Source organism: Terrapene carolina, unplaced genomic scaffold, assembly GCF_002925995.2.
Source record: "Terrapene carolina triunguis isolate 2854851 unplaced genomic scaffold, T_m_triunguis-2.0 Scaffold51038, whole genome shotgun sequence".
NCBI classification, from domain to species: domain Eukaryota; kingdom Metazoa; phylum Chordata; order Testudines; family Emydidae; genus Terrapene; species Terrapene triunguis.
Genome location: NW_020715389.1, coordinates 13838 through 25706, shown reverse-complemented (window position 1 = coordinate 25706; position 11869 = coordinate 13838). Strand labels below are relative to the sequence as shown.

Below are 11869 nucleotides of genomic sequence, written 5' to 3'. Positions count from 1 at the left end.
TGGGATTGGGTGGTATCCCTTTAAAAAGTTTGTGAGTCCTCTCATGGCGCTCACTGTGTTTGGTGTTTTAGAAGTCACCCCAAACTAGTCAGAGCTGTAGTTGGTGGGTAGCTGGGCCTGTAAAGCTGGCAAACAGAGTCGCTAAACAGAGTTATCAGGGACTCAGCTGCTCTGTGGTTTCTTTGTAGTTCTATTATTGGGTAAGGCACATAGACACAGCACTAGCCTCTGGGGTGGAGACAAAAGCTGGGAAACATGACCAGAAAGCCAAACAAAAAGACCCCAACATTCATTCTTTCAGAGTTTCCATGTCTGGCAATTCCCTGGCAGCGAGGTGGGTTTGGCCCCTGCGGGCACCCATCTGACGATGATGTGAAACGCTCATGCTATTCTATTCCATTCTATTCTAAATACGTTCTTATATATAGGTTCCCCTGAGTGTCTGTCTCAGGGGACACTGCCTCTGATTGGCTATCCAATGTTGATAACAGTCAGCTACGTGCGTGTGTTCCCTCTGTGTGCTGCCCCGGTTCTGCGTAGCTCACTGACGCAGCTGAACCCGAGAGAACCCCCAGTGACCACAGACTCCGATAAGGTATGAAGGCAACCGGACAGGTTTATTGTCAAACGAAGCACAGTAATAGTTTCCAGCATACTCTACAGGACATACTATGAATATGAGTACTTGTGGCACCTTGGAGACTAACACATTTATTTGAGCATAAGCTATTTGCATCTCATGAAGTGGGCTGTAGCCCACGAAAGCTTATGCTCAAATAAATTTGTTAGTCTCTAAGATGCCACAAGTACTCCTGTTCTTTTTGCTGATATAGACTGACACGGCTGCTACTCTAAAACCTGTCACTATGAATATGTGCCCCCTGACAATGGACACAGCTCAGTCAGTCATAGGCGCCGACTCCAGGGCTGGAGCACCCACAGGGAAAAATGGGTGGGTGCTCTGTACCCACCAGCAGCTCCCCTCCCTGCCCCAATCCCCAGCCCTAGATCACCTCTGCTCCACCTCCACCTCCTCCCCTGAGTGCGCCGGGGCTCCGCTTCTCCCCCCCTCCCAGCGCTTCCCACCGTGAAACAGCTGATTCGTGGCGGCAAGCGCTGGGAGGGACTGGGGAGGAGGAGGAATGTGGTGTGCTCGGGGAAGAGGCAGGGCCGGGGCGGGGATTTGGGGAAGGGGTCCAATAGGGGCAGGGAAGGGGCGGAGTTGGGGTGGGGACTTTGGGGAAGGGGTTGGGATGAGGGCAGGGGCATGGACAGGGGGCAAGCACCCACCGGCGCCTGGAAAAGTTGGCACCTATGCAGTCAGTGGTGGGACTCTCTACTGCCCCCTAGGCTGGACAAAGACGTCCACTCAGGGATGCATTCTTATACACAGGTACAAACAAGTTACACATCACGCCTGATGCCTTGAGATACAACCCCATTATGCATTAGGGTACTGCCTCTGTCCTGGTACATGTTGGTTCAAACAAACAAATCTGTCCATCATATTATCCTTTTGACCCTATCTTTAGGATGGGTCAGCCTGTTCCTCATTATCTCTGTGGAATGTGTTCGTACCAGAATGTTCCGGTGTTCATCCTCTTAGTACTTGATACCTTTTAGATATGTATATACGTGCAATTAGCAGACTTCTTCTTGCCAACTTCTGTGAGCAGGGCCTGCCGCTGGCTCACAGCTTACCTCTGCTTTATGTTAGCAAAGTCTTGACCATTACTTTAGTTCAGGCCTCATACCGGGCCTCTGATACAAAGGGTTTATGTTTCAGGGCCTCATCTTACTACAGCAGTATGGTATTTTCTGTCTTGTTATCTATCCCTTTCCTAATGGCTCCTACAATTCTCTTTGCTTTTTTGACTGTCACTGCATATTTAGTGGAAGTTTTCAGAGAACAATTGATGACACCCAAATCTCTTTTTTTGAGTGGTAACAACTAATTTAGACCCAGTTGGGATTATGTTTTCCAATGAGCATTACTTTGCATTTATCAACATTGAATTTCATCTGCCATTTGGTTGCCCAATCACCCAGTTTTGTGGGATCCTTTTGTAACTCTTCACAGTCAGCTTAATTATGTATCGTCTGCAAATTTTGCCACCTCACTGTTCACCCCCTTTTACAGACCATTTATGGATATGTTGAACAGCACAGGTCTCAATACAGAAGTAACCTGAATGGGCTCAGTTTACCAAGCAATCCAGATCCCTCTCTATGGCTGCCCTGTCCTCATCATTAGTTACCACTCTGTCAATTTTTGTGTCATCCACCAGAAACACCCCTATTCAGTGTTGATTCCTCACTTGACAACTACTTTTTGAGATCTGTCAGTTAGCCAGCTCTTAGTCCATTTATGTGTTTTACTGGTATTGTATAGTGCTGATGTGTTAATTTAGCTCATAATTTGTCGATCCCGCACCGTGTGGACCCCAGGTAATTCAATCCAAGATACTTCGACTTCAGCTACGCTATTCGTGTAGCTGAAGTTGTGTATCTTGGATCGATCCCCCCCCAGTGTAGACCAGCCCTAAGGAGCACTTTGAGCCAAAGAGAAGCAAAGAACAGGACAGCAAGAGTGGAGCTGGATTTACAGCAAAGAGAGGAAAAGCCGATTCTTCTCTGAAGTGACACAGTATATTATGAATTAATCTCTTTTGTTCTTGTTAATAACAATGCATTTGGTACTAACTGCACAGTGTGTACAATCTCACAATAGATTAGTGAGCTGGTAACCTATTATTATAAATAGTAAGTCTTTGGTAATGTTCTGTATTATTTCTGCTCCTGGTACAATTTTGGGGTTTCCCCTATAAGGTTCTAAAAATATAAAATGATCCCCTTGATCTAGATTTATCTCTGCCTCCCCTCACAGTTAGCAAAGCTTTGCCTGGCCAGGTCACCACACCTGTCCCACAACCTCCTCTTTGCCTCACTGCTTGGAAGAATCTAGAGACACTTGGACTGGAGAGCACTTTTCTCTTCAACATTCAGGGCATCCCAGCATTTGCTCTCATTTACTCTGCTCTGGGTGAGGGAAAGGCACTTAGGGTCCTGCTAACAGAACTCTCCCACCAATGCGTGGGCCCAGATTGGTTCCTAGCTTGAAGCTCAGTATTCAGCATTGTGTAGAACATGCCCCATAAAAATGAGGTTGAAATGAAAGCCCAGTGGGTCTGCAGTCATGAGAGCAGGTGCCCAATGCAGCAGGTAGAGAAGGGAACTCACTTCTCTCTTCATTTATATTGAAAGCATCTGAAAGAGCCCATTAGGAACAGGTGTAATGGACAAACTCCAAACCTTGGGGAGCAGAGGCCACTGTAGTTTTGTTGGTTATCTCGACTCCCACACATCTGGAATGCGTCACACGTCTAAGAATCTCTTCCATGTCTTTGCCCCTTTAGATCTCAGAAGATAGCAGCGGCTCTGAGAAAAAAAATTTATCAAGCAGATCGCCAGTGAGCACCAGCTGAGCCTCTCGCAATGGACATCTGGGCAGACCAGAGTAATGAATACCCACATACCATGTGTGCTAATGAGAGGTACAGGACTGCCCTGTGCAATGACATCTCCACCCGGTATCCTGCTCCTGTCCGTTCCTGCTGTGGAGAGCCCCGTTTGGCCAGGAATCTAGCACAGAGTCAGAGCTTCTCAGCTTTCACAAGGTGTGAAACGTGTTCCGGTGAAGCATATTAGCAAACAGGTTTAATAGGCTAGCTGTACTGCCCAGGAATAGGGAGAGCACTGCCATGGCATTCATTGTGTTCTGCGTTCCAGAGCCCTTCCAGAGCAGCAGGGTGTATGTGACAGGCTTGCCCTATTGCATATAATTAGTAAACCCAGTTACTTGGGGCCCACCAAGTAACGTTCCCTTGCACTAAAGAGCAAAAGACATGAGAATTGATGATGGGGATGGGATCCTAATCCAGGAACACAGGGCAAGTACATACGCCTCTGGGAGTGAAACTGCAGCCTGCAGCCCCTGGACTCTGAGGGACCTGCTCAGCTAGGGGAAAACAAGGCTGTTTGGGGAAAATGAGCTAATCTCCGAGCTCAGCAGAGGCCACGCCCACCGAACTAGAGAGGCTGGAAGTGTGTAGAATGGGTCATGGGCTCAATGATGAGAACACGGTGGTTGTTATACTAAGTGAAACAGGCTTTAAAACCTCGAACCTGCTGTGGAGCCTGAGAGCCCCACATTGAACCAGCAGACAAAACATTCATCGAAATTCTGGAAATTCTATCAAGTCACCTCTCCCCAAAGCCACTGGGAGTTGCAGAGAATTTCCACTTTTATACATGGAGTCAAAAAGAACTGAAATCATTCCTGAATTTGTAGCTGGACCAAGGAAATTAACAGAGCATTGCAAGTGTGGAGAAGGTTAAATGATGGATTTTGAGATCGTAGGGTTGACAGTTTTGACTGGACGTATTCCTGGAGCTTTCATCACATGACATAATCTTTAATTAATGATTAATCTTTAACTCCTGGCAACTCCAGGACAATCCTAAAGAAAATGAAGCAACCCAAGAATGATTATTGACCGAGGCTGATTTGACCCTAAAATGTGCACTGGAAATTGATGCATCAATGGAGGCACCTACTAAAGATGCCAGGAAGCGACAACAGTATCATGTACAACAAATAAAGTAGGGGCTTAAGAAGAAAGCACAACATGGCGAACACTCAAAGACTGCTTTCCTTGTAGCAAATAGTCTCATGATGCAAACAACTGTTGGTTCTAGTTCACAAGCTGTGGAAAGTGCAACTAATTGGGGCAGACACTACAAATGGGGAGGATAGTGCAAAATGCACAATCCTTGTCTCGTGAGGGGACTCCAGAGGATTTTAGATTGATCAGTGTCATATGTGTCGTCCACACAGAATGCTGAAGCATCTACAGCTGGCTGGGAAGTTTATGTCAAACTAGTGTTCTCTCAGAAAGTGCCATTTGGACAAAACCAACATTGTGCACAAACTCATTTAGATTTTGATTAAATTTCATTTTTCAAAAAAAATGGGGAAAACATTTCAAAACACCCGGTTTCAACATTTTCATAATTAACCATTTTGATTTTTCCTTGTAAAATGACTTTTCCTTTCTAAATCTGTTTCATTTTATATTTAAAAAGTAAAAAAAAAAATGGTCAAAACTGAAATGAAAGGTTTTGAATTTATCAAAATGAAACATTTTGATCGATCCAAATTCTGAATGTTATTTTCAGAATTTCGTTTAGCAAAAAAAATTTAAAATGTTGCCCCAGTTCAGGACAAGGTTTTTTTTTGTTTTATTTTGAAATTTCAACATTTTTTCTTAGGATGTAAAATCAATTTTCTGACAAGCCCTAGCATCCTCTCTATAAATCTGTTTAATTTAGAAGACAATAAAAAAGTGTTATTTGGATTCCCTTGCAAGCAGGAGAAAGACTGAAAATAGCGCTTAATAGCCACGCTGCTTGGTCTGCTCTCTCAGAGCAGGAGGATCAGAAATGATTTAAGGAGGTGAAGTTGCACAACACCCCACTGCTGCTAAAAACACACATGGGGAACTCCTCACGCTACTACAGTGGAGGAAACCCAGGACTGTACGCGACATTTGCTAAACCTCCCTGTCGTGACGTGAGCAGTTCCTGCATCCCTTGGGAGAGGGTGGCTCAGAGACCTTCAGATGCCCGGGCAAAGCCTCACATTCTGGCAGGTTTCCAAAACATAACTGATGAACTCCAGCCCCAAACAACTCCCCACGGTTAACCCAGGTTTGATTTTCCCCTGAATGAGCCAGTTAGTGATGCCACTAGTCTGGTTTTCACCCGGACAGTCCCGGTTTTGGCTTGTGTGTCCGGGTGCCACTTAACAAGCCCTGATGTCTGGGTTTTTTATCTAGGTGGGAAGAGGAGGAGCAAGGGTGGGGCCTTAGGGGAAGAGGTGGGGCAGGGGCAGGGCCTTGAGGGAAGTTGTGGGGTGGGGGAGGGGCCTCAGGAGTCAGGTTACCAGCCATTAGAAAGGTGGTAACCCTAGAGCTGGTCGGCCCTGTACCTGCAGTTTCAATTTCAGCTTCACTAGGCCTCTGCACTCACTCTCCAGCCCACTGTGCTCCTAGGGAGAGGCCCAGGGATGTGGGTGGCAGGGGGGTGAGCGGGTGTTAGGGGGAGGTCTGGGGATGGTGGGACAGGGGGCAGAGGGTGCTAGGGGGAAACCTGGGGGTGGGGGGCAGGGGGTGTTAGGGAGAGGTCTGGGGATATGGGGGGCAGGGAGTGAGCAGGTGTTAGGGGGAGGGGGCAGAGGGTGTTAGGGGGAGGTCTGGGGATGGGGGTAGGGGGTGTTAGGGGAACGCCTGGGGTGGGGGGGAAGGGGGTGAGTGGGTGTTAGAGGGAGGTCTGGGGATGGGGGGCAGGGGATGTTAGAGGGAGGGCCGAGGATGTGAGGATGGGTCTGGCTGGGGGTACCTGGGGGTGCTAAAGGGAGCCCCATTTTACACTCTCCAATACAACGTCTCCCTGGGGTGGAATCCTGGCCCAGTGCAGTCACAGGGAGTTGCAATGGGGGCAGGAATTCAGCCCATCTGGGAAAAGCTGCTCCACGGATGGCAGTGCCCGTGCTCAGACACACAGACTGCTCCCTGCGCTTGGCTGGTTACCAGTCTCCGGGAGCGGCCAGGGAGCCCAGTGGAAAGCCGCACACAGAGAACGTCACATTATAAGAACCCCAGGGAATGCGAGCGGCAGGGTTGGTCTCTAGGAGCACTCTGATGTTTCCCATGAAGAGGTTACCGGGGACTTCACATCGGCCATTCAAGCTGCCCTTACAGGGTTGTTACCGGGCCACATTTGGAGCCTAACTTCAGTCGTGGCAGTGGGGATTTTAGCCCTGCTTTAAGTGGAACAATAAGGATGGAGTCGCTAGCAGCACCCCTGTAGGACAGTCTAGCTACTGTGGTGACTGCGTAGCTAGAGAGATAAAAACGGTACATAGATAGACTTGGCAGAATTCGAGGGTTTCTTTTAATTTCAATGTATAATATCGATGTTTATTTTTAAGCATTTTTTTTCTATTTTTATCAATTTAAATTTTCACAGTTGCAGGAAATTATGGAGGTGTCAGAGAATAATTATTTAACAACAGTACAGACTGAGATTCAAACATGCAACATACACACAACTTGTGAAACTCGTTGCCAGGCGATTGGGGGGACCCCATCACAGTTACTAGTCAAGATGGTACCCCTTGCTCCAGGTATCCCTAAACCTCTGACTGCCAGAAGCTGGGACCCAACAACAGGGGATGGATCACTTGAAATTGCCCTGTTCTGTTCATTCCCTCTGAAGCATCTGGCATTGGGCTAGATGGACCATTGGGCAGATGCAGTATGGCCATTCTTATATTCTTATGTTATGATCTTATCTACTTATCCCTTTCTTTTTGTTTCCATTACAATTTGTAACTTTTATTTAAGTTGCTTAGCCAATTATATTTTACCTAGCAAGCACACATGCAATTAAAAACAACCTTATACAGCTATACCAAAAAGTCATGCTCTTAAACATATTTCCACTTACAAGAAGTGTAGCTCTTATTTGCTAATAATTCTATGTTATCTTTTTTAGCATTATTTTTTGCAAAGCTTTCTGGGAGTTTTATCACCATGATAAATGCTTAAGCTTCAGGTCTTCATATGCCAACACCTGTTATTTCAGAGGTTAAAAGATAAGCAAGAAAAAACTTTTTTATAAAATGATGACAAAACTCTGGAGGCCTGTATACTGCCCAGCCTGGGTAGACAAACATAGAATATTAGGGTTAGAAGGGACCTCAGGAGGTCATCTAGTCCAACCCCCTGCTCAAAGGAGGACCAATCCCCAAGTATTTCCCCCCCGATCCCTAAATGGCCTCCTCAAGGATATAACTCACAACCCTGGGTTTAGCAGGCCAATGCTCAAACCAATGAGCTATCCCTCCCTAGTGCACTAAAAATAGCAGTGTGGACACTGTGGCATGGGCAGCAGCTCAGGCTAGACGCCCGAGTACATCCCTGGAGGTCAGGTGAGAGTGCACTTGGGTGGCTAGCTCTTCCCACCAACCACAACGCTCTGGCCATTTTTAGTGCACTAACTCCAGCAGAGCTAGCACATCGCTGTCTACTCAAGCTGGGAGAAAGAGAGATACTATTTCCCACCAGCAGCCACCTTCTCTGTCACATCTATTTCCTTGATCTGCACTTCAATGATGGACTTATTCTGTTTGGACATGGTGGCCGTCACCTGGATCTCCTGGTTGGTCACCTCCAGCTGGCCATATGGGTCCTTTACCTGCACTTTCCTGTAGGAGTCACACGAATAGGGAGGGCCGTCATTGTACATATAGTGGTAGAGGCGCTCCATGCTGTCAAAGTGCTTCCTGCCAGCAAAGAGCTCGATGGCAAACTCATTGTAGTATTGCAAGCGGTCGTAGGGGACGGAGAACATGATGGCCAGGGTGAAAGTGTCGGACTCGTAGCTCAGCACCCCAACGCTCCCGCGGGCCGCATCGCTTGTTTTCACAAACACGCTGCTCCCCGAAGAGCCGGGGGGAATGTTGGACACAGGGTCTATCGCAGAATGGCCGCTGAAACAGTAAGTCCTGGAGGAAAACACCACGGGGTTCCTTCATTACACAACATCCCTAACAATAATTAACTGGGGGTGGGGGATGGGGCTGCCCCTTGCCCAGCGTGGGGCAGGAGCGGTGACTACGGGTGGGGGGTCCCCCTGTGCTAGTGGAGGGTCCCGCTGGAAAAGGGAATGGTTCGTCCATCTCAGGTGGAAGGGCAGGGTCAAGGTCAGCCTTCCCTGGCACTAGTGGTGGGGGGCGCTAGGACCCTGTGGCAGCAGTTGATGCCGGAGTTGGCAGAGTGGAGCACAGTGGGGAGCTGCAGGGGGCAGCCGCCCGCTGCCCAGGGCAGAGTCAGGGACACTAAGGGAAGGCGTGTGGGGGCGTCAGGTGGGGCCAAGGGAGAGACCCCGGGGACTCTCAGGGGAGAGATAGATAGATGGGATGTATGGGGACTGATAGACAGATATTCAGTAGCAGACCCATACCCCACACCCTGGCACATCTGTATAGACACCAGCCGCAGGCTGACTTGGGAAGTCGCGTGGAGGGGACTATGGGAACCTGCTTACCTGGGGTTCTCGAGGGTCACGTCTCTGGTGTTGTTGGTTATCTGGATGGCCACACACTTGCTTGCATTCACCTGCAGAATCAGCTCTTCAACGTTAGTCATCTTGCAGCAATGAGGGATTGTTCAGTAGCAGCTCCTGCAAAGCACTGTTAGACCCACAATAGAAGTCTCCCTACGGGATGGGGAGCAAGCAGACACCGGACACAGTGTTGGTATATAATACTCTAAATGATTACAAAACAAACCTTACTCACTCCACATTCACACCCCAAACATACTACAGTAACTCCTCCCTTAAAGTTGTCCCGGTTAACGTTGTTTCCCTGTTATGTGGCTGATCAATTAGAGAACATGCTCCTTTAAAGTTGCGCAATGCTCCCTTAAAATGTTGTTTGGCAGCCACCTGCTTTGTCCACTGCTTGCTGGAAGAGCAGCCCGTTGGAGCTAGCTGGTGGGGGCTTGGAACCAGGGTGGACCAGCAGCCCCCTTGTCAGCTCCCTCCTCCCCTAAGTTCCCTGTGCGGCAGCCGCCCAGCAGGCTACCAATTGCTGGGCAGTTCAGCTGTCCCTTCCCGCACTGTCATGTGCTGCTCCTGCCCTCTGCCTTGGAGCTGTTCCCAGGAGCCTCCTGCTTGCTCTGCAGGGGGGGGGAAGAGGGGTGCTAATGCCAGGGTGTCCCCCTCCCTGCTTCCGCCCCTCCCCCCCGCTCCTGTACTTTATCTCAATGGAGCAGTATGGGGACACCACAGGGCTCAGGATGGAGGGAGCTTTCTGGCAGAAGCTGCTGTCTCAACTTGCTGATCTACTTAAAAAGGCAGTGTACTTTGGGTAGGGTCAGTGTACTTAAAGGGACAATGTGAGTCTCTCTCTCCTACACACGGTGTGTGTCTCTGTCTCTCTCTGCCATGCTGTTGTTGGGATATGTAAGGGTTAAAGCAGAAAACTGGGAAACTGCTGGTGAACAGAGATGGCATTAGGGAGTAAAGGCACAGGCAAGCACCACTTCTGCGCCTGATAGATAAAATGTAGGTATTTCTCTGTGTTTAATAGATTTAGGGCTACCCCTCTCCCCTCCCTTCTCCTTTTAAGGGTTTGATAACGTTGCAGATGCCTGAGGAACGTGGGGACCAAAAGGATGCCTTTTGGGGTAAAGTAGTGTTATCTCCCTCCCACTTTCTTTCCCAGCTGCACAGGCGAGGTTAGAGTCATGGCCCCTTTCTCCCTCCCCTGCAAACTGCTGATCCAAGGAGTTCATGACTGCAATTATAGCAGAAAAGTGTATCTTCAAAGTAAAACTTATCGGTAGAATATGCTAATAAGGTAAATAGTAATCAGGGGTGGGAATAATTATATTCAGTATTCATAGATTCATAGATTCTAGGACTGGAAGGGACCTCGAGAGGTCATCGAGTCCAGTCCCCTGCCCGCATGGCAGGACCAAATACTGTCTAGACCATCCCTGATAGACATTTATCTAACCTACTCTTAAATATCTCCAGAGATGGAGATTCCACAACCTCCCTAGGCAATTTATTCCAGTGTTTCACCACCCTGACAGTTAGGAACTTTTTCCTAATGTCCAACCTAGACCTCCCTTGCTGCAGTTTAAACCCATTGCTTCTTGTTCTATCCTTAGAGGCTAAGGTGAACAAGTTTTCTCCCTCCTCCTTATGACACCCTTTTAAATACCTGAAAACTGCTATCATGTCCCCTCTCAGTCTTCTCTTTTCCAAACTAAACAAACCCAATACAGGGTTATTAATATTCATTGTATGGGCGTTCATATTACTCCATAAGGGTTTTGGGGGTGTTGTAATAAATGTAGGAATTTACATACTAATATAGATAAAAAGAGTATGATGTAACTAATCCAGTGCTTACTGGACAATTGGGTCCAGGGGAACAAGTACCGCAATAAAGAAGCCAGGGCCAGCTCTGCCTTTTTTGCCACCCCAAGCAAAAAACGCCGGGCCGGCCGGAGCAGCAAAGGGGGCGGGAGAGAGGGAAGGAGGAAAACAAACCTGCCCCCGGCCGGAGCGGCAGAGGGGTGGGGGGGAAGAACAAACCTGCCAGCTGGAGCAGCAAAAGAGGGGGGGACAAACCGGCCGTCCGGAGCGGCGAAGGGGGGGGGCGGGAGACAAACCTGCCCCCGGCCGGAGCGGGGAAGGGGCGGGAAACAAACTGGCCGGCCAGAGCAGTGAAGGAAAGAAAAAACAAAAACAAAATACCTGCAGGGCGGCGGGAGCGTGGGTGCAGGGGGACTCCCGGCCCTGCAGACCCCAGGCGACGGAGTGTGCACCCCGGCTAGCGGGGGGGAGAGAGAGAAGGGGGGACCCCAGAGCTTCCTTAAGCGGGGCGCTGCCACGCGGCCCCTCCATGGGTGCCTCCTGCCGGGAGGGCTCCACGCCACTCCAGTTGGCAGGCAGGGAAGGACGCGGAGTGCCCTCCTGGCTTGCTGCAGGGCGCTCCCCTCCTCCGCCCCCTACAGGGCGGCGGGAGCAGCAAACCAAAAAGAAAAAACCTGCAGGGGCGGCCAAAGCGGTGAAGCGCAAAAAAGAAAGAAAGAAAGAAAGAAAAGGATCGGACGGAATGCCGCCCCTTGGAATCTGCCGCCCCAAGCACGAGCTTGCTCCGCTGGTGCCTGGAGCTGGCCCTTAAAGAAGCCCATCTACTCAAATCCGCCTCTGGGTCAGCCTGTTC

General features: G+C 49.1%; 1 protein-coding gene across 1 annotated transcript; it reads right to left on the bottom strand.

Annotated features, from left to right (window-relative positions):
• Window positions 1–8059: 8059 nt before the first annotated feature.
• On the bottom strand, window positions 8060–9272 carry LOC113405808 (DELTA-actitoxin-Aeq1c-like). The gene is made up of 2 exons (XM_026647065.1): window positions 9172–9272; window positions 8060–8629 (listed from the first exon to the last, which is right to left on the bottom strand). Exons 1-2 carry the CDS (start codon window positions 9270–9272, stop codon window positions 8176–8178), a joined length of 555 nt encoding a protein of 184 aa, XP_026502850.1. The 3' UTR covers window positions 8060–8175.
• Window positions 9273–11869: the final 2597 nt, after the last annotated feature.